Here is a 23,963-nt window from a genome sequence, read left to right on the forward strand (position 1 = left end):
ATCTTTCTTCACTATCGAAATATATCGTATGTTGATATTTGATTTAAACGCAATTTTCTTTCGACACATTTAAATCACACGTCAATAGCGCCGTCATGCGAAAATGGGTCTTATGCGTTTCGGCAAGCGTTTGTTAAACCCAACATGTGCTTTTGCGCAATCAGGCCATAGGCGATACTGTTCGCTATAAAATCACTGGATATGTTATGTTTCTCCTTACCAGAAGGAGAGATAGCTGAGTGGGTTATTTATATGATGGGCGCATATGGAATAAGACCCATTTTCGCATGACGAGGGTCATTACAATTCTCATTGCGAATTAAAAATGCCACATCTAAAAACAATGCGTTTTGATACAAAATTGAATTCAAAATAGCAAACTTGTTAATAATGGCAGCCTATCCACACATTAAGGAATGATTTCCAGAAGTGCTGACCAAGTACGGCAAACATTGTGGTATGATAATTAAACGATTTTCTCTTGACACTATACTATTTCGCTAATGACTGTTTTCTCATCTTGGAGGCGAAAGTGAAATTCTGCGAGATGGATTGTAACGCGTAATTGTAACAGGGCCACAATTTGTGTCGTTTGAGCATACAGAGAGTAGTCCGGAATTCCTTACACTGAACAGTGCTACATCCTTTGAATTGAGCACATACGCAGTGATGTAGCAAAAATTCAGAGGTTGTATCTCGAATCAGCTTATTAAATATTCGAAAATATTAATGCGTGTCTGTTGGCGTTATGTAAAAGTCACTAAGATAAAAACTGAGTAAAACAGCTACGCCTAAAAGCGCATTAGTGCTCTATACCTATGTTTATGTCAGCGTTGTTGACACCGTGTGAACTGCTCGGGTAACAAGTAAAGCATAAACAACAATGTTTATATACTTTTATTCCTCCATATACAAGATACGAAGATTATTGTATATTTTGAATTTGTATATGGTGTCAAAAATCAAAAGTTTTGTACGCGGAACTTTCATTATGAATTTATATTCTTGGTGAGATAGTTATTTGATATTAGAAAAAATATTCCTTGAATATGATGGTGACTGCAAATTTTCTTTATATAAAGTTCTCATTACCATTTTCATCATACTTTCTATGCTTTCAGAACGTCCAAAAAGCATGTTTTTTTTTATTTTGTCTAAGTTATTTCTATGAAATAATAAGGATGATAAAAAGTGCACACAAAACTCGACCCGTGCGCTATGACACACACTTTATAAAGTTGAATGGCGTGTGTTCATTTCAAACTTGCGATTGATTTTGAAAATTGAATTGCGTGTTAAATTATGCAATAGCGAACATCTTCAGTGCCTTCAGCGCTTTGATTAATCAAAATAACTGAGATATTCAAGTAAGAAGTGCTGCGTTAGAAAAGACTGCACGCGTACACCTCCAAACTTCCCGATTTCGAATAAAGATGAAACATATTTTTTATTTAATAAATATTTTAAAGTCTTTTGAATAATGTTAATTAAGTACATTAAATGACTTAGAAAAATAGGAACATGCATGAACAAAAGCTTTTAATTTCCCTATTGCGCATACACATACCATTAATATATGGTAACGTCACTGCATCGGTTAAGATCTATGTTTACAAAAGCACACGTACAATTACGATTAATTAACCCTGGTATTTCTAGAAAATACAGTTTTCTAAAAATAAACCGTTGCTTCAAAACGGAATTCCCTTATATACGATCGAGGTTTGACGACATTTAAATTAATACATCACTTTACTTCTAAATAACGATATTAAATCTCGTGCAAAAATGTCGAGAATGTTTTAAATACATTAAGGGATTTCATATATAGTTGAACACAAGCATTTTCATGTAATAAAACATATTGAAATCCAAATTAACTCGATAAATGCGCACCTGTAAATTTCTACTTTCGGTTTAATATTCAGTAACAGTTGACTGGGATTCCCATACGAGGAGTTAGATTCTACCAATCACAGTCAGCGGCCATGCCATTTTAATTACATATTACCCACGTTCCATGATTACTTTGGTATTCCCTGATCCGTCATTTTATTTGTAACCAATCGTTTTTAGTGAGTGTTGTATGACCTGCCTTTTTTGAAAACAACTTCAGTTTTTCGTAAATAAAGACCATACCATGCATAAGAATGTCGCAACGAAGATATTAAGTTCGAGTAGCATTAAAGCTTTTCTGGCAAAAGTACGATATTGTTGTGATGGATCTATATGTCATTACATAAGTTCGGTACCAATAAGTAAGTCTTACTTTGTTTGCTATTATGACAAACAATACATATTTGCTTAATTATTTATTACAATTTGAGATAAAACGCACGTGTTTATATATTTAATTTTAGCACACACTCCGCCATTCGTTATCAAATCTTGATTTGAATTTTTCAGAAATTAAACGTATGTAATGTTTATTGTCCCCTACCGATGAAACCGGAGGGTACTTATGTTTTGCGGTCTGTACGTCTGTCAGTCAGTCAGTCTGTCAGTCAGTATGTTTGTCACACTTTTCTGGATCCTGCTATAACTTTAAAAGTTCTTCATATTTTTTCATGAAACTTAGAATATGGATAGATGGCAATATGGAGATTATGCACGTCATTTCATTTTGTTCCTACGTCAAGAATTCTGGTTGCTATGGCAACAAATAAAAAAATAATACTGACAATGGTGGAGTTTCACCGGTAGGGGACAATATTGCTTGGCAATCTCTTGTTGTTGTTAATTTTATTAAATTTTAAAATATTTTTCATTTACCTTTATGGTGCCTGATAGTTCGTTTCGTTTTGGCAAGCAAGCGCCTGTAATGAGCCGCCGATTTATCGTATCGGCCCACGACTTTATCATTACGGCGTGCTTGCGGCCTTATAACTCACCACGACGATAAAATAAAGGCGAAAATACGACGTCTTGGTACGCGACAGAACGACACTGCGACATTTGAATAAATCGTTATTGTTATTTATTCGCAAATAAAATCTCCTTTATTTACTGCATGGCGTGTTTTTTTTCTTCTTACAGAAAATCTCTTTGATATTCGTTGATTGATGTTTACACAGAAATCACTGTTATGTTTTAAGATTGGAAACCACAATGGTATACTTGCGTGAGTTCGGGTTACACTGAACGGCCCGAACAAATGCTGTAAAAAGTTAACTTTGATACGTGTTGAGTTCTTTCTTACATATCACATGAAAAACTTGTTGATGCTCCCGGTATGGTGGCGAAAAGCAGGCTTACCGTCCGTCCGTCCGTCCGAAAGACCGACATTCCGTTACAGGAGTTTTTTTCCTTAGTGCTTTCATATATTTACCTGATTTTGTGTGTGTGAATATACCAACATTACTTTCAGATCAAGTTCGAATTTCATTCCGGTAAATGTATTTATTGCGAAGTTACGGACCTTGGACTTAGAAACTTTCTTTAGAATACTAGTTTTCCGGTCTTGTTTCCTAAACGCTTGCATATATTGACCTGATATTTGGTGTATGAGTCTGTCTACATGTCTTACAGATTAAGTTCGAGTTTCGTTCCGGTCCATTGATTTGTGACAAAGTAACAGGCATTGGACTAAATTAGTTTGAAATAACACTTTTACGGATATATTTTTCCGAAACGCTTTCAGAAAATGACCTTTGGTATGGTATTTGGTATTACAAGCCTTGGAATGTTCTCTAAAATAACAGTTTCCCAGACCTTTTTCATAAACACTTTCAAATATTGACCTGACTTTGGAATTATATATCATAACGGAATTTTATTCCGTGTTACCAATTTCGAAAAATCACAGACAGCTATCGGCCGTGGACTTACCAAAGTACAGAGCTGTCTATTGTCCTAAGGTGCAAAATTTGATAACAACTGCAAGGGCTAAGGAACACTGATACTGCAAAAACATTAGACCGTTTACCTGTCTAAAACAGAAACTCATGAAAATGGTACCATTAATGCAAGAATAATTGCTTTTTATTTACTTTGTTATTCTTTTGAACGCTCCATCGACCGAATTGGAAAACTGTCATATGTTGCCGACTGAAAGTGTCGCTATCGGTTAGGTCGCAGTTCACCAATCTTTTGCACATCATGATATTTGATGTAGCCCATGTCGATGAAGAAGTCGAACAGATGTCAAATATTTACACTGTTCCAAATTTCAAAACTAAAAATGTAAGAAAGATTAGTGTGTTGAAACATCGCCGTGTATTTAAGGTTGCATGCAAAGATAACGTCCGTAGGCTGCCATTCAGATAAATTTAATGTGTTTTTGAAGTTAATTCATCGCTTTCCTTAATTGGTAGCGAACGAAGACTGTTTAGTGATGCGCACGGAATCTCTGAGCAGAACTGCGATTGTGTTTATGAAGGGGTGCATATGGAATCCAAGAGCTGCCATAGCAAAAATTAGCAAAGGCTTTGGAAGTACTTTTATATGGACTAGTTTTAGACGTTGATGGTGCCAAGATTAAAATAGAAGGCGTTACGAAGCCTTACCGTTCTAGAAAGCGAATGGTACATGAAAACCCATCAAACAAACAAGATTACGTCGCAGTACCACGCCAGTTAAACACACAAAACAACGACATATATGTACAATATAAGCGTAATGAAAACAGGAAAGGGTCAAGCCGGTTCGATACTCTTATAAGGTTGATTAGACCAAATACTACCGTTATTGCGATTCGGAATGCCTGATGCAGTTTAGAATACATTACGCTTGCATTTCGGTGGATGTTTTTGTATTGCAAACTTAACTATTAATTGTTTATTTAATACAATGACATTGAACGCCTTTTACCAGATACATATATATATAATGTATCTTTGATGTGACACATTTTGGACAACCTTCTTTTTAACAAGTTATGGGTTGGTGAATATATTATAACCGCAAAATGTGAACTTGAAGTTGATAGAGATTTGTGCAAATGCAATAAACGACGTGATTCTACTCAAAGACGTTTGAGTTTTGGGCTTTTTTTTACACAGCAGACACAATTTATACCGACCTAAAAGATATATATTATAGAAATGACCATTACATCATACAATTGCGTATGTACGGTATTATAAATGACTGCATATGCATATTCCTTTTAAAGTTGACCAAATCCATGGCGCTATCTAACAGAAGTGGTGTGGGAATGTTGGCGTTTTTTGAATCGGTATGTATAGGCTTCAGAACGCATGGCTTTAACTCTTTTAAAGTTATGCATGGTTTAAGTTGGGATTTAATGTTTCTTTTTTTTTTACTGGCAAAATCTTCCCTAGGCAGGCTAAAGATTAAGAAGACGTCAATAATTTTGCCAAAATTAGATAGTTATAAATTTACCAATGATTTTCTAATATATTGTGTTGTTTAAAACAAATTTTGGCTTCCAAAAACAACAACCAAGAGACACGTTCTGGTTTCGTTCATTTTGTCGATTTTGCACAAAACTGTGCGCCTGTTGGCGCTCAACATGTTACAATAGTTTGTTGTTGTCATTTCTGTTAAAGCTGTAGAGGTAAACAAGACATATAAAAATAGATATAACTTAGTGTTCTGTAACGGTTGGCAAGATAGTTTAAACATGTTCATGATATTTTATCAAGGTTATACAGGACCAAATCCCTACCGAATTATGCGTGAAGTGGATGGAAATTCTCGAAAAAGTTGGATTTTCAAGGACGTTCAGACAGAATTACGATTCATGGTTTCAAGTATGCTTCCGATCGTGGTAGGTGTATCCGGTAGTTTCAACGACGAATTACATTTTGTGTTGTCTTCTAAATATGTGTTCCCTTTTTAAATGCGGTTATCTGCTTTTTAACAGTTTTTTTTTCATGGAAATCTGATGCGTAAGAAAAAACAGGATGGTGTTCGTCCGATTTTGTTTAATGACTCGCATCAGAACGGACATCAAATAATTAGAAACCACTGTGAGGAGTTAGTGATATGTCGTTTCCAAGGGTTCCATCAAAAGCATTTGATAGGTTTGTCATAAAATATGTCCGTCTTATAATTTGGGCATACAAAGTTGCGTCTAAGTCAGGCTTCCGCGGGCTTGCAGGTCTGGGTAATGTCGGGATGAACATTTTCATATGACACTACTAACAATGCGATAATCGAGTTGGTAAAAGAAACACAATATGATGAACAGATGTTTTCATTAATAGTTGTAAAATATCAAACAACTAACCAAATGACACAGTTTACATAATGTATATAGTATATATATATTGTAGAGACAAGTATGATGTACAGCCCGTCTGCGAGTTGTTTCTGTTCGGACCGCATATACGATGTATTATCTTTTGAAACTAAAAAATGAAGTATTATTATACCCACGCTTTTTAAACAGGGTGGGATATTGTGGTTATCTCCGCCGTCCGTCCTGGCCACTATCTCCTCCTACACTATAAGCATTAGAACCTTGAAACTTACACATATGGTAGCTATGAGCATATGTGCGACCCTGCACTATTTGGAATTTTGATCTGACCCCTGGGTCAAAAGTAATGGGGGTTGGGGTGGGGCCGGGTCAGAGATTTTCACTTATTTGTATGGTGCATTGGCCATAACTTTTGCAATATTGAAGATAGCAACTTGATGTTTGGCATGCATGTGTATCTCATGGAGCTGCACATTTTGAGTGGTGAAAGGTAAAGGTCATCCTTCAAGGTCAAAGGTAAAAAAACAAATCAAAGGGAAGTAATAAGCTTTAAAGGGCGGTAAGTAATGAACCTGCCAAATGATTTTTTTTAAATAAATCAAAGCGGCGCAGGAGGGGACATAATGTGTTTCTTACAAACACATCTCTTGTTCCATGTTATTTTACATTAACTTCTTCATTTCTACACAGATTCACTTCCAATTGATACCGAATATCTTTTATGACAATACGGTCAATCTCAACTGTGCTTGGCCCCATTACCAACCCTGGGATGCCCCCTGGGTTAAACATGCGGCGTGGGGATACGCGTCGGCCTCTGCCGCGCCATTTCTAGTTGTTATTATAAGGATGGGAAATAATGAAATTTTTATCGACCCCAGGGACGAGCTGCGCTCGCTGGGCCACGATCACGCGGCTGACCGGAAGCAGCAGCTATTTGCCGCACTCAGGGAGGCGGTAGAGGAGAGAGACGGCGTGAACAAGGTTGATACCACTTTACTTAAACTGGAACTGGCTGAAGTCGAGAACAAGGTCAGTTAGCTGTCAGCAGTCATCACCCCCGGAAACCCGATATGCCGTGAAAAGTTGGATGTGCTTGGAAAAGTTGTCGATAGATTTTTTTTGTTTAAGTTTTTAAACGAACTGCACTCCTGTCATATAGTGATCTTGACATATTTTGAACGGCACCAGGTCATATCATTTTTTCATCAATATGTTGAATGTAAAGTCGAATTTTTCCACCAATACGATTTTTTTTAAGAAACCCTGGCGGATATGTTACTCGGGGACATTGGTTGATATAATTGTCGGTGCAAAAACTTTTTCACTGGCAAACCGTTAAAGAAATTTGTAAATAAAGTGCTAAATATGCGACAAATCCCTGCATCGTCGACTTTAAATAGCCATATTTCAATAAATCCTGAATAATAGTAACCAGGATTTTAGTAACATACATGGTAATACCTCCTTTGCATATACCAAAATAAATTTTATTTCAAAAATGCCTTTACACAATAATAGAACTGGATTTACTAACCCTACCGAAATTCAGCGAAATCTATCTGCAACTTTTCCAAGCACATCCAACTTTTCACAGCATATCGGGTTTCCGGGGGTTTTCATGCAAGGTGCAGATCTACCTACGCGCAGAGATATAACTTGCAGTCCATGTATAGCTGTACTATATCCACCTTGAAAAAAATCCGTCTACAGGTCACAATATACCAAAAGATTTCCTTAACAAATTCAATGTAAAACCGACAACTTCAACGAAAAATAAAGCCAAACTTTTGCGCGTAGACACCCCATACCCATACCTTTTCTTAAAGAGCATGCCAAGCCGAATGGATTTACACAATAAAAAAGATAGATCATCCAGTATGTAAGAAAGAACTCGACGCGAATCAACGGTCACTGTTTTAAGGCCACCTTTTTACCGGCTGATCTCCAGTTGATAAGGGTTTCCCGCCATCTGTCAAAATCTCATGTAGTCTCCAACCTATAAGCAAAACACTGAATTTGTAGTATACAACAATGTTTTCCCTACCACATGCACACAGAAATATTCAAAAATAAAGTCATGGCAAGTGCCCATACAGAGACTTGTGTCTTCAAATAAATGACGTTCCATTCTTTAGAGGGTATAGCATTGAACACAAAAATGATTTAGTATATTGTAACCTACAAAAGTTATATGATTTATGTCATAATAATGATGAACATGTACTTGGTATGCATTTGTATATGTTTTCATTTACAGTTTGGCGATTCGATCGTGGACGTGGTCATTCAATGCGTCCAAAGGGAGGAGCAATTGATACAGTCTTTCATTCAGGTACGTAAATGGCACTCATTTACGTATATGACGGATTGTAATATAAACGTAGATGCTATATATATGTGCTTCCTGATATACAATTGAATAATAATCAAGCACTGTTTTATAGGATAAAAACCATTCGTCTGTATACTTGTCTGTGTACCACCGGTATTCCAAACTCGATTAATTATAGAACTTAGAATATACTATATTGTGGGTGTTTTATGCAGATGTTTTTTATTTGTCGTTTGTGCGCATTTTAGAGAAATTGTACAGATATTTGCTTAAGCCCGTACTTAAATGCTTTGAATTTATACATGTCAATGATGGAACTAAAACACTATTGTTTAAAACAATCAAATGATTTAATAAAACAAGTTTTGCCCACCCAGGCAATCCCGCTGGGCTTAAACCACTGACCTTTGGATAGAAAAACTACCAACTTTAACACTCGGCCATCCGGTCTGATCAGTTTTGAGTGAATGCTATACTGAATTAAAAGCAAACCAAATAGTGTAATATTATATAATTATAAGGAAAACAACACTTTATTAAATCGTTTCGCGTTTGTAAGGCTTTATAATAGTATCAATTTCTAATGATATTACCCAAATGTCCCATAAATGTTATTTACATGTATTTCACTAATGTACAGTGTTTATTTATTTATCGAATCTGTGACAACAAATTGGCAAATTGTCATTTCGACAACTTGTGAACAAGTGGCTTAAAAAAGCCACAATGCATATTACAATTATATAGGCATTTTTTTTAAATAACTCCTATCTTAATTAAACATTTCCTCTGAACATACATCGAACAAAATAATCACCGCAATGACTAAAGTATAACGTGGATGAATATTACATATAAAAAAAAGATGATTTTCAGTCGCACGTTGAGCCGACGTCACCGGAAGAAGATCTCGACAGCCGTCTGGCATCAGTCTTCAGCGGCCTCCAACATGGCTATCAGGTAACTATACACAGTAACTAATTACGCATGTAAAATATTGACATTTATACAGCATCATGAGATAATTTTGTTGTTTCACTCGTTTGATTTGCAGTTTTATATAGCAAATAAAACTGGCCGCCAACGATGCCGGGCACAAATCTGTAAAATGACGTCATTATTATTTTGTTATTATGCCTTCTTTGATACTTTTCCTATGAGATCGACCCATGTATTTGAGATACATTCTCAGAGGGGGTAATGGGATCCCGGGGGTAATCGCGTGATGATTAGTGGCGACGTCCGTGCCAAAACAGGTATTTTTCGCCGTTTTATACCTTTTTTTTTTTTACCTCTGTTCAATTTTCAAATATCGCTCACTCTCCAGCCATATCAGTGATTAGCGCATTTTTTCGTATTAATATATTAGCATTATATCTCGACATTGCCTAAGAACTTCCTCAGCGAGTAAAGTCGAGATTTTGAGCGAATATTAACTCTTCCAGTGCTGGAACCGAATTTTGAAGGCCTTTGCAAACAGTTTGGATCCAGATGAGCAGCCACAGAAAGTGGCGTCTCATCAGGATCCAAACTGTTTGCTATTCTGATAGTATTCTTTGAAAAAAATCAAAGAAAATGCTAATTTTAGAAATTCAGCAGACGACATTTTTGCAGACGTCAAATTTCCCAGCATGAAAAGGGTTAATGCGAAATAAACGCTAATCACTGTCTTGCCGATATGGCTGAACAATTAGCGGCATTAAAAAAAATAATTAAAGTAATGATGGTATAAAACGGTGAAAAATACCTGTCTCGGCATGGACGTCGCCTTCGTGATCGTCACGTGATTACCCCCCCCCCCCTGTATCTGTCTTGTCCCGATTTCGACAGAGCATCTTTGTATGAAACATTTTAAAGCAGTCAAGCACGTGTTTTGTGAATTCTTCTAGAGGACAAACATACTTTATAACATGTTTTTTGTAGTTCTGTAGAGCATAAAGCACTTTGGAGAGATCTATACGGTAATTATGAAGGCAATATGTGGGTAAATGTTGCAGAACTTACAGGAAACATTGGATTCGTTAATACGACTCGATGAACAATACCGAAACACGGGGAGCGACTCCGTTATTGTACCACTTCAAGGTAAGATAACAATACACCAATTGGGTTATTAAACTACATATTTAAGACTTAACAAAAATGTCTGATACCATTAACACCTAAAATATGGTCGGTAAGTCGGAAAAACTATTTCTCGTGTCAATCTTGTTAACATTTTTTAACTGTATACGAGTTATTTCCCACTTTAATAAGGATGATCAATGACATTTTTGACAGTGTTTTCCGAATCTCTTTGCAATACATGTATATCTGTCTTTATGTTTTGATTTTTCCAATCCGCACGAAGAGTGGCCGTTCTTTGCTCTCACATACAATGACATAAATGAAATGTAACAGTCCTGCAAGAGATTATCTTTTTCCGTCATATGACCTAACATATTTGTGAAATTAACGAGTATTGATTTATTCAACAGATTTGCAGGCTTATCAGAAAGACCAAATGAATGTTGAGTGTGAAGAACTCCCTGATTTTACACAGCTGATTTCTGGTGAAGAAACCGTGCAGTTGATCATACAGAAACAAAATGTATGTTGTCTTCATACCGAGGTCCTCAATAGTTCTTACACGGTGAATGCACATTCCGCATATAATGGCGTAATACCGGAATAATTATATAAGTGCATTCACCGTCTGTCTTCATTGTATTGATTGATTTAGTGCCAAAATATTACTCACACTAAAACTACCCATGTACGCGCAATGTATTCAGATCCCAAATCTACTTATTGGCCTAATGGACTTGTGTTACGTTTTACTAAATGACAATTTTAAAAGTATCATAGAATACAAACAGAATGTATGTATGATATTCAAACAAGCGACATAACACTCCTGACTACGAAACCTAACGGACAGGAAGACCAGTGTTCTGGTCATTGGCACTGGACCTTGAGCAGTTTTGCTGTCTTTCTTCTGAAGTCTGAAGCCTTTAGCCGAGACTTGAACTTAGTAAACTGTTATTTACATGTAGATGCATGACTTTTGACAGAGCCGTAACGAAGTAGGCCTGTAAGGGATACCCTGGATTCCTCATGGTCTGTCTGTCTGTCTGTCTGTCTGTCTGTCTGTCTGTCTGTCTGTCTGTCTGTCTGTCTGTCTGTCTGTCTGTCTGTCTGTCTGTCTGCTTGTCTCTCTGTCCGTCCGTCCTTCCGTCGTCCGTCCGTCCGTCTGTTTGTGTGTCTGTCGTTATTTTTCGACGAAGTGCTCGAACACGGCATCGTTTAATAGTGTGCCGTTGTTTATGCTTTAAAAAAATGCCGGGGTTATGTCCATTTTTTACGTTAAAATGTCTGTTACGTAATTATTATAGCTTGCTTAATATCAAGTTATGCGTCATCAGTGATGTAATCGTTTCTTCAATTATGTGACAATCTCAGGAGTCTGTACGTCTGTTTGAGGACTTGCTGGAGAAAGTGTCGCGTGGCAGTCACGTTATACTGAATGACGTCATTGCATGGAGGAACAGGTTCAAACTTCACTATGCGGAGCTGGACGCAGACGAACCGAAAATCGATGTTATCGCAGAATGGTACACATATTCATGTATCTTTTTGTATTTCACGTAAATATAAAATACAAAAAATATCCTTTATTGACGCGGGATTTTTCTATATTTTGTTTTCTTGTCATACATTTTGCTATAATTTATGTCTACCTTGTTTGAATCCATAAAACAAAATTTGAACATTCGTGAATACGCTCATCTATGATTTTTATGTATACTTTATTTATTTTAAACAAACAAATAATTCTTGTGAATATGTTGATGGGCTCTGTTTATAACTTTATATCGAAACACCTTGTGGGCCGATTGACCTTGACGCCGCACAATTCGGTAAAATAATTCAATATTTTCAAAGATTGAACAGAAACTAGAAACTGTTTGAACAAGTTTAACATACATAGCCGTCTAACGTGAAACGTATTTAAAATGGGTTCTTAAACGTTAGTTTCTCATCTGGTTCAGAAACCGTTCGGTTGAACGTCGGCAGATATCTTTTCACTCTGAACTCTTGAACAACAACACCACGATAATTCTTAATACATTCTTGCATTGGCATTTTTTATGTATCACATTTATTCATTTCGTAAGATATAGTGTAGACGTCCTTCGTTGCTATTTAAAAGAAATTCTATGAAATATGTAAAACGTATTTACAGGTGCGCCAAGACAGGGTCGCTGATTTACGATCTCAAGACATCCCTATGGCCCAAGCTGGACAACCAAATCATCGACGACTCTGTAAAAACAGCCTTCAAGAATAGACTGGACACACTGTTCATAGATTATATGCAAGGGTATGCATATTTAAATTCATATGAAACAAAGTTAGATAATGAGCATGTTCAACCAAAGAATTGTTGAGTTTGAGTTATGGTCCAATAGTTATCTAAAATTGGCATAACTGTAACGTTGCCGCTTTCTATGTCAAATATTGTGTATCTAATTTTATCAACATTAAAAAAAACAATGTAGGTTAATAGAAAGTAAATTGACATTCTTATGATCGTGTTTAACATCACGAGGTTGTCACCTCGACTTTTTGATAACCACTCGTCAGATCGACACAGATTTTATAGAGGATGATGAGCGAGTTATTTTACAATTGATTTGTTTTCACAGTTCCTTTCTCGTCTGCAAGCAAGATAACTACGTCCTCAGAAGGGATTCGAAGAAGCTAAAAGTCAATTTGAGGTAATACTCATTTAAAGCCCCGTCACAGCGGACTGTCGACCTCACTGCGATAAATTTAACGCCTATAATTGTAGCAAAACGCCAATGTGTTTTCTCCGTGAACCTAACTTAAACTGACAACTATAATTCAATAACCGTCAACTATTGTGCCGGGACGCTTCAGCTTTGCTCCAGATCACGTTTTGCGATGAGTATGCGATTGACTGAAAATGGTCAAATTGTCATATTGTCACATCGTAGTGATCTAACATATCTGGGTGTTTACCTGATATTCACAATCGTTCTTCATTTTTAGAAATAGTGTGGTTATTTCAGAATGTTTCCTCTCATGGCTGACAATTATTGAACATATATATCATTTCGTAATTAATCGAGAAATATATATATATATATATATATATATATATATATATATATATATATATATATATATATATATATATATATATATATATATATATATACAAACCGTTTTAAACACTTATTATCGACAATATAAGTTATTTAGCGTTTGCTCATGTGCCCTGAAGTTTGAAACCTTGAAGGGCACACAACTCTGGTTAGAATCCTGACGAAGGCAATTTGTATTCAACTATTTTCTTCATACAATAACTTTGAACATTCATACATCCATTTTTGTGACCCGACAATTCTTATATAATAACTAACAAACTTCAAACTAACAAAAAGTGTATAGATATCTACGAAACTTCATATTGTTTTCTTTAAAACATATTTTTTTTAAATAAATTTAATGCTTACATCGTTGAGCAGATACGCAAGAAACATCATATTCTTTTATTTGAAATTCCGTTATAACTAAAAAAATTAATTAAAACATTTTGTTGCGGATTTTCATGAAACTCCATACAATCATTCTAGACTGCTTGCCGCCGACCACTTGTCGTCCATACTTATGGATGACGTCAGGGCTTACCTCGTATCGGAGGCCGATCTGAACAACTGCTGCGAACATGAGCCAAATCAAAGACGTTGCGTTCCTAACGCCCGCAAGCTTGCGATGAAAACCGTTGGGTTCGAAGGGACTTCAGGTAGCGCGAAATTTACCGCCGACGCCGGAGGAAAGGTGGAAGTTGTTTTTAAGGGCATGAAGATCAAGAATTTTCAGCGACCTGAGTCGGGCCGACAGATACACGAGGAACGCTACCAGATTGTGTTTGTCACAGAAGTGGAACACGTCACCCTCTGGGTTCGTAACTAAGGCAATACAACATTGAACGAGTTGTGAAATGAATATGTTTGTATTAGAATTAGGAATCATGTGTAAAATGGTGACTTATTTGTAATAACAACTGTGAAATATTATTTATTTCTTCGTTCTTCGCTAAAGTATCGCTGTTTGCTGCTCCTCAAACAAAACTTGATATAATACCGCCCCCCCCCCCCCCCTACAAACATTCATATTTGACTGTTTTCTTTATATTTATATAAAATGACCCACAAAACCTATATTACTGTTCGAACCACAGGGAATGTTAATTTCAAAGCATTTGGAAATCGCTTAAGTCTTCAGCCGTGCCCCACCCACCCCTCTCTACCCGGGGAATAAAGTGCTTAACGATGCCAGATTTATATTTCAGACGTTGTCGTTGCCCCTGGTGATAACGACCGGTTCTAACCAGCAGTGTCACAGCCTGGCATCAGTCACGTGGGCCTGCTACAGCTCCGATGTGGTAGCATAACCAGTATTATTATCAGTATTAAATATTAGCATGAGTGCTATATTTTATGTATGGTTTGTTGAAGCATTAAAAAAAGCCATTTCAGTGTCGATCACGTAGTACACGTGTCACGTGATTGTTTCACTTCGGTGACGGTCACATTGTACACGTGTCATCGGATTGTTAAAAAGCTCACTGTCGGTATCAGTCCCGTGACACATTTGTTATGCGACAGTCCCAGGTCTCACTTTCGATATTGGTCACACGGACCACGTGTCACATGACTGTTTCAGTAGAAACTACTGATATTGACATACGTGACGATTTCAGTACTCACTTCCGGTATCGGTGCGCGACGAACTCCCCCTTGCGGAGGTGGTGGCGATGTTGGAGGCCAAGACGAGAACGCTGTGTGCATCTAGGGGACTCACCGAGGACAATAAACAGCATCTGAAAGCACGACTTATAGGTAGAAACACATCCGGATATGTTCAGGTCTTAATCGGAAAAAGTGAACATTGATCAGCAATGTTCTTTTGATATACCACCTCCAATTCACTTTGTCCAAATATTTTTTTTATAAAGAATCCTTTGAAGTCGTATAAAGCGTCATTCCTGTGATAGACAGACAGTTCCCGATGATAATAAATCAGAATTATGTCTACTTCTGCAAAAAGACTGGCTCCTAGTACAGCTTTAATCATTTAAAAATGAAATTCTTCAACAACAAAAACTACGGTAGACACATACATATATATTTTTTTTATACAAATAACGATGTTGAACCGAGCAATATTTTATATTTGATGCGCGTTCACTTTGTTACGTGTCGCTTTTTTATATTGCATTCAGGATCCGACACATTTACAGACGAGACGCCAGTGACCTTGCAAAAGTTCTGCTTTGTAAGTAGTACTAGTTTATGTACGACTTAAACTAGTGTTATATTATACTATAAAAAAAACATGCGTTAATAACATATAGTGTCATGTATCTAGACAATGTAAGCATAAAATATCATTAAAAATGGCGGGACACAATTTTATCTGGAAAAGTCATATATTTTCTGCTCAACAAATTAAATAACGAATATCTGATAGATATCTAATAGTTACATTTTTTCAATCAATGCGCATGAATACTGAAATGGAACGACTCCGGAAAGTGTAAATAAAATGTAAATGTGTATGTTTACACAGTTAAGGGGTTAAAATAAAAATGTGTATGTTTACTAAGTTAAGGGGCTTAAATAAGAAGGGGCCCACAAGCCAATGCCACGTAAACGATACCAATATATTTAACAATAGAATAAATAATATTCCATATGTTTTCTGCTCAAACAGTATAATAAAAATGCAGCCATGACTGTCATTTAAGTGTTTAATCCCTGATATGAACAAAACCCAGAATCTTCCATTAGAACGGGGGCAATTTACACATTGTGTTACACTATCCCACAGAAAAAACACAAACAAATATGTGTGTGCATTTAAGCTAGCAAGCACGTACATTAAAACTTTTATTTCAGAGTGATATACTAATATCTGGACTTAATGCATATGCGTAAAGTGTCGTCCCAGATTAGCCTGTGCAGTCCGCCCAGACTAATCAGGGACGACACTTTCCGATTTTATGGTATTTTTAGTTTCAAGGAAGTCCCTCCTTACCGAAAATCAAGTTTAGGCGGATGCATTAAGCCCATTTTTCTCAGAACAAGGCTCATATATAGGCTTTACCTTTTTTGTGCCGGCGCGAGAACGCGTTATATCATCCGCGATAAGGATGCCAACTCATATTTCCATAATATACCTTCCTCCCGGTACAGGAGAGAATGAAGCAACCTAAAGATGAGAGCGGGGACTCGGAGTACCTCGGGTTCTCGTTCTGGCAGTGGTTCGTGGCCTGCTGCAACCTCGTGGAACAGTTCCTACTTCCCTACTGGAAGGAAGGGTATGGTTATTTGGTTTTATAAGAATATTTATCCCACTTTTACAGCGAAATCGGTTGATTAAAGCCCCGTTGATTAAATTTCATCTATAATCAACGGCAAGGCTATAATCAATGGCCAAGGCTCGTGCTTTTTGTTTTCTAAGCCTCGCATGATAAACCTGATCTATAATCAACACTAACCTATTATTCTCTATATATATCATTGTTCACACATTCGAATTGTATTTTCATTTAGAGTTAAAATCAATTTATAATTTTCTTGCATTTATGATGAAATGCAATGTACATCAATGCATGACGATTCACTTATACTAGTATATATTTGGAAAATAAAACAGTTGTTGATCTAGATATAAAGTTAGAATTTTGTTTAAGAAATATCTTTATTTAGCTGGCCATGGATTCATGAAGGTCGAGGCCATCCAGCTCAAACCTTACAGTGTTTGTTTTTATAAAACATACAGCAGCTAAATAATATACTCATTAATGTTGAACTGTATATAACAGTCATACAGGAGGTGTTAAGAATGGTAAATGTGATGCATTTAGATTTATTTAAAGTTTTTTTTCCTTGTAATATTCTATTGCACTAAATTTTTGTATTTTTAACATACCTAGGAACCGATTTAAATCCCCAATGCCGGTTATTCACCAGTCCCTTGCGGCGACCAATTAATGTTATTAACCCATTTATGCTGAGTGGACTCTCCCATCCTTCTTAATTGGATCAATTCATTTCCAAAATAAGGGATGTCTAGTATATTTATTTATATATTTAGAATATTTCTTACAGAAATTCCTTTGTGCAAACAGCGCAGACCCTGATGAGACGCCGCATCATGCGGCGTCTTATCTGGGTCTACGCTGTTTGCCAATGCCTTTTTTCTAGACGCTAGGCATTAATGGGTTAAGTCACATGCCTTAATTAGCCAGACAACGGATTTTAACTTTTATTTCTACCCTTATATGACCATGAAATTAAGTTTACCACTGACATCTTAGCTGTGCTGTTTATTAATCATATGTTGATTGTCGGCCCTACAATGTGTATATTGTTTTCGGATCTATAACTCAAAGATTGTTTGTCGGCTTTATTATTTCCATGTTTATTATCGGATTTATAATTTTTAGACTGATTGTCGGGTTTATCAGCAAGCGGGACGCGAAGGAGCGGTTGTGCATGCTGGATTACCGGAAGTGCGGCACCTTCATTCTGCGCTTCTCGGACACGTTCATTGTTCACAGCCAGGGCCTTACCAAGATGTATGCGCATCTGAGAGCTTGCCTGTTGTACTCGAAGACGAACAAAGGTTGGTGCATAGTCGGATAATGTTTGAAAAACGTTTTGTTAGACTGTCTGAAAGAGACATTATGAGGATGTTAAGCTAGTCCAGAACAGGGTATTACGCTGGCTGAATGCTACAGTCGCATTTTTTTTAGCAGCCGCTTTTGTCGTTATTATTATACATAATTATTATATGAATCGTGTTCTGAGAAAACTGGGCTTAATGCATGTGCTTAAAGTGTCGTCCCAGATTAGCCTGTGCAGTCCGCACAGGCTAATCAGGGACGACACTTTCAGCCTAAACTTGATTTTTGGCAAGGGGGGACTTCCTTGAAACTAAAAATACCATAAAAGCGGTAAGTGTCGTCCCTGATTAATTAGCCTGTGGGAACTGCACATGCTAATCTGGGACGACACTTTACGCACATGCATTAAGCCCAATTTTCTCATGAAAAGACCAAAGACCGGACTGACTCGTATGTCGTGAAGGAAAGCGCAAACAATTTCTGAATTGCATAATGGGCGGATCACAGTGTACAATGTATTAATTAAATATACTGTTGTCAGAAGTATGAAACAGTAATTCAAATACAAGAAGATGTAAATTCCCCTCCGTATCATTAAAATGGCCGCCAAAACGAGACTTAAAAAAGCAGAAACCCCTAGCAATTTTAGGGGGCAATATGATGTTCCTTTGGGGCAACGGGCTTTTGCCTTTTCTTTAAGCCGGGGAACAGAGGCTGGTCGTCTGCGATAGCGTGGATGTAGCCGGGCACCGGCAACTTGACCTCAGCAGTCTCGCTTTCATCCTGGAGGGTTCCCGGCTCTCCAACGACTCCGCCCCTTGCTACCGCTATGTGTACCCGACCATGAAGCGTCGAGAAGATACATTTGACAAGCACATTCATTCAAGTAGGTGCTTTTTAAAGTAATAAACGTCGTATCAGTTCCATATATAGAATACCTCTATAAAGCGAAATAGAATTGTTTAATTAATCGACAAGACTGTTTAATGTTGTTTTATATATAGTTATAGATATGCATAATATTGAATGTTGGTTTGTTTTTTAAGTAAACAAAAATGTAAAAATTGTATGTTTGTACTATGTTGTATATAGTCGTGAAGACACATTATCCGGTAAATGTCTATGGTCTTATAACTAACACCTTTTTTCGAGGGTTTAAACATTTTTACTTGTTATAAATAACTAAGTATTTTTATACTTAAATAAGTACGGTGGTTCAAATTTGTAGCGTTAATTCCGTTTTTTTTTCAGAAAATAATGTTGGATCGTACAGAGACGTGAAGGCACAGTGGTGTATAGACGTTGATCAGGAGAAAACGTACGTTAACTATATTTATACTACTTGATCGTCGTACTGAACGTTCTAACATTGATTAAGATAACAAATACAAGTGTTCTTAAAAAATCTACCGATAAAAACTAAAATAAAATCTATATTAAGAGAAAATGATACAAACAAGTTTTGATTGCAATCGCAAAATTGAGATAAAGAGTCTTTATTAAAGACGAATTAACACAGTTGTTCTTCTTTAACATTATTAAAGTTGCGTTTTTATACCACGACATATTACGTGTACTGTAAGAGCTGTTAGTTCTTGTCGTTACCAGCGAATCGTATCCAATTGTATTTAACGTTCATCGTTTACACGAATCGGGTATAATATTGAAATCGAAAATATAATTTTTCATTGATTGAGTTTACGAATTAGAATAAAATTATGTATCCATAATGTAACGTAATGAACGCTTGGCAAACTGAAAGTGTGCACGAGGAAATCGAGTGTGTTTGGCGGTTTTCCGTCATCCAGCTTTGGACTGTCGAACTGTAAAGACATAGTAAAAGTTTGAGTTTAATTTGTTTGTACTTCATTAATAATGTAGGCTTTGGTTATCTTAGAGATGAAAAACAAAATATGGGCGATATTGTTTATGTGCAGAAATGACATGCTTTTCATAAAGATAACATTATTTTTGGATATCTATGTGTTGAATTATTATATCATTTTGATGTTTGTCATGTTTGATGCAGACAGTAGACTGTCCAGAAGCTTTACAAAATACAGAAAATGTGTTGAAAATTATATAAGTATTTTTTTGTTTATTTACAATAAGTAAGAAAAAACATTGTATTTTATTTGAGATTCGTAGATATCAGAAGTGAATGAAATGGTATTTGATGACCGTACATGCTATTGAAGTGCAATATTGTTCCAGGGGTGACGAGACTCATGCAGGAAAACGTACACGATCAATGGAGGGAACTGCAATCTCAGGTATGGGTGAAGGGGTGCACTGTGGCTCAACAGATACAATTATGAGAAATATCACCGGCTATTCAGGGACGACATTAACGCTTTTGATAAATTTTGGTTGTAAAAGAAGCCTCTTCTGAACGAAAACCCAGTCTAGGCCTGTCTGGGACGACACTTTCCTCACATGCATTAAGCCCGATTTTCCCAAAGCGCGGCTCCTATCGAAACTCTAGTTGTATCTCATACGATTTATCCTCAGAGTTGTAGTCAATAATCATAATTATTTTATTACACGCGTTCTCTACAATCAATTTAATTACATGCTGCTCAACAACAAACATATCAAATTTTACGAAAACATAAGGAGAAATTGTGTGCACTGACATGTGCCGTTGGTGACGTAATTTCGCCAATAACTACGTAATGCAATAGGTAATACCAAGAAAGGTACTCAAACGCTCAAATAGTTATAGAAGCATTTTTACACACAAAATGTGTGTAGGTGATTTTGTTATCAATATGTCATACATTATATACATAAACAATACATTATCCGTATGCTATCTTTTGTATTTGTAGCTCCATCTAAGAGAACTCAGGCCACATGCCGCTCTCGAAGTGTGGATCACACGCGGCGCAAGATCACGGGCTTGACGTCCAACGCCTTCCAGACTACCGGAAGTGATTCCGTTGACCACCACTCTCTGACGCGTGCCACTCATGCAGTCACCACATCCGCGTCGGAGATGCCAAGTTTGACAGTTGACGACATTAATGCTTTGGTTCTTATCCACCGTTCTTCTGTCAACCCTTGTGTGTCCATAGAGCAACATGTTACAAGCAATACAGTAATCGCAGACCAACAAATACCGTGTTACTCTCAGTGCACGACTATGGCCGAAAACAACGTAATCGGAAGCTTTTTAACTGTCAATCAGACATTGAACAACGTTGTGCTCAGTGGATCAACAGAATCAACGCAAGACGTGTGCCCTATGTCCAATCTGCATACGGCGTGCGTGTTTCAAATCAGAAATTTGTTGTCCGCACTGCCTCTTGAAGACAGGTATAGTGTCATCCAGGAGGTGACGCAATGCGTTCATTTCATCGATAGGTGTGGTGAAAGTGGGGAGAGACAGCCGCCTATCGACTCGGAACATCCGGATATTGTTATCAGGTAAAAGAACGAGCACAACGACGGGCTATCACTGTAACACAGATCCCCATTTCCTTATAATATTCCATTATTAAACGCTCGAAAGTGTTTGGTCCATGCAGATGCTGCTTGAACGACATAATACGCTGTGTGCGCTAAAACAAGACCAGTTCGATTGTAATAAACAAACAACTTTTATGCTATTACAAAACTTAGACCTGAAGATCTCCTCTGGTATTTTCAGTTCCGGCGACCTGGCTACAACCAGCGGAGACCTAGATCTGAGCAGCATAATGGACACTGGCTCGTTTGGCAGCGAATAAAGACACGCTGTAAATGTGATTGAATCGCGCTCTGAGAAAACGCTGTGAAATGCATGTGCATAAAGAGTCGTTCCAAATTAGCCTGTGCAGTCCGTACAGGCTAACCAGGCATGAAACTTTTCGCCTTAGCTTATTTTCCGTGAAGAAGAGTTTTCCTTTAACCCTTTGCATGCTGGGAAATTTGTCATCTGCTAAAATGTCGTCTGCAGAATTTCTAAAATTAGCATTTTCTTCGAATTTTTTTCAAAGAATACTATCAGAATAGCAAACAGTTTGGATCCAGATGAGACGCCACGTTCTGTGGCGTCTCATCTGGATCCAAACTGTTTGCAAAGGCCTTTAAAATTCAGCTCCAGCGCTTTAAGGGTTAAATGAAGATTACAATAAAAGCGGTAAGTATCGTCACGGAGAGGCGTGTAAGACAGCACAGACTAATCTGGGACGATACTTTACGCACATGAATTATACCCCCTTTACCCAGAACGAGGCTCATATATAAGTACGATACATGGCGCATTTCGATCATCGGAAATCCTATTGAACTATTTTATTAACGTTGATATGCTTTAGATATTTCAATAAGTGTTTAGCTTGTTTGCAGACATACATTCCAACTATAAGTTCAACTTCCTCTGTTTGGTTTCTTAAATTTGAGCTTATTGCATTTAAATATTCATCATTATACTAGCTGGAACAACTGTGAATAAATTATCCTCTACAGTTGTGACCATCGAACTGCGTTTAATTGGTGTATTTAACGAATTTATCTTTTCATTCTGCACAGGAACAGTACGATGTGCAAATAACAACAATCTTACTATCGGTATTTTTATCAAAATACTCATGGATAATAAATGTACAAAATAGTTGGTAGCTACATTAATTTGTATGCACTTCTCCAGCGTGTGTTTATTTTTGTTGGAGTAAACATCACTATACATGCATGAGCAAAGAGTGTCCCTTGTGAAGGAGTAAACATCACTATACATGCATGAGCAAAGAGTGTCCCTTGTGAAGGAGTAAACATCACTATACATGCATGAGCAAAGAGTGTCCCTTGTGAAGGAGTAAACATCACTATACATGCATGAGCAAAGAGTGTCCCTTGTGAAGGAGTAAACATCACTATACATGCATGAGCAAAGAGTGTCCCTTGTGAAGGAGTAAATATCACTTTACATGCATGAGCAAAGAGTGTCCCTTGTGAAGGAGTAAACATCACTATACATGCATGAGCAAAGAGTGTCCCTTGTGAAGGAAAATGCCATTAGGGGTTGAACAAGCCAAAAACTGTTAACCCATTTATGCCTAGCGTCTAGAAAAAAAGGCATTGGCAAACAGCGTAGACCCAGATGAGACGCTGAATGATGCAGCGTCTAATCTGGGTCTGCGCTGTTTGCTTAAATGAATTTCAGTAAGAAATGTTCTAAATATAGAAATAATATACTAGACATCTCTAATTTTTTAAATAAATTGATCCAATTTAGAAGGATGGGAGAGTCCACTAGGCATAAATGGGTAAATGTAGATGATGACTCGTGCCACAAAAACTAATTGTTCAATTCAGACAAATCCCCATTTCGGAATGGGTTTATTGCGAAAAAAAGCGTTTTGTAAAAATAACACTAACAATTAACATCTTTAAAAAAGGTATTCGGCGTAAATATATCATGACTTTGAAATTTAGGTAGAAAATTGACCTTCCTGAGTTATTAAATTAAAATCAAAAGTTTATGTATTGGTGTAGTCTTTTTTCACTTAATAGTAGCATGTCCAACGCATGAAATGTTTGGTAACAAGTGCACGTATATTAAACCGCATACTAGCGTTCGTAGTTACAAATTGTATTACATGAGATCACCTCATATGTGTCCTCAAATGGTGTATTATGAATTCATTTCTTCGTAATCGAACAATGTAGTATTTTGATATTTGATAAACGCAGTCTCCTTTCCACGTGAATATTGGTTTTGTGGCACGTGCGTTCAGCGTAGATCCAGCCCTGCCTGCGCACTTGCGCAGTCCGGC

The 23,963-nt window shown here is 37.0% G+C and overlaps 1 protein-coding gene across 1 annotated transcript; it reads left to right on the forward strand.

Moving 5' to 3' along the window:
* Positions 1-2,121: 2,121 nt before the first annotated feature.
* LOC127846019 (signal transducer and activator of transcription 5B-like) lies at positions 2,122-22,670 on the forward strand. Its single transcript, XM_052377200.1, has 22 exons — positions 2,122-2,258; positions 5,114-5,176; positions 5,607-5,731; positions 7,048-7,198; positions 8,427-8,501; positions 9,378-9,461; positions 10,499-10,586; positions 10,979-11,091; positions 11,943-12,094; positions 12,727-12,864; positions 13,190-13,261; positions 14,144-14,471; positions 14,863-14,955; positions 15,274-15,412; positions 15,796-15,848; positions 16,769-16,893; positions 18,025-18,203; positions 18,905-19,090; positions 19,456-19,522; positions 20,419-20,477; positions 21,036-21,633; positions 21,857-22,670. Exons 2-22 carry the CDS (start codon positions 5,126-5,128, stop codon positions 21,933-21,935), a joined length of 2,955 nt encoding a protein of 984 aa, XP_052233160.1. The 5' UTR covers positions 2,122-2,258; positions 5,114-5,125; the 3' UTR covers positions 21,936-22,670.
* Positions 22,671-23,963: the final 1,293 nt, after the last annotated feature.

This window comes from Dreissena polymorpha, chromosome 9 (assembly GCF_020536995.1).
Source record: "Dreissena polymorpha isolate Duluth1 chromosome 9, UMN_Dpol_1.0, whole genome shotgun sequence".
NCBI classification, from domain to species: Eukaryota; Metazoa; Mollusca; class Bivalvia; order Myida; family Dreissenidae; genus Dreissena; species Dreissena polymorpha.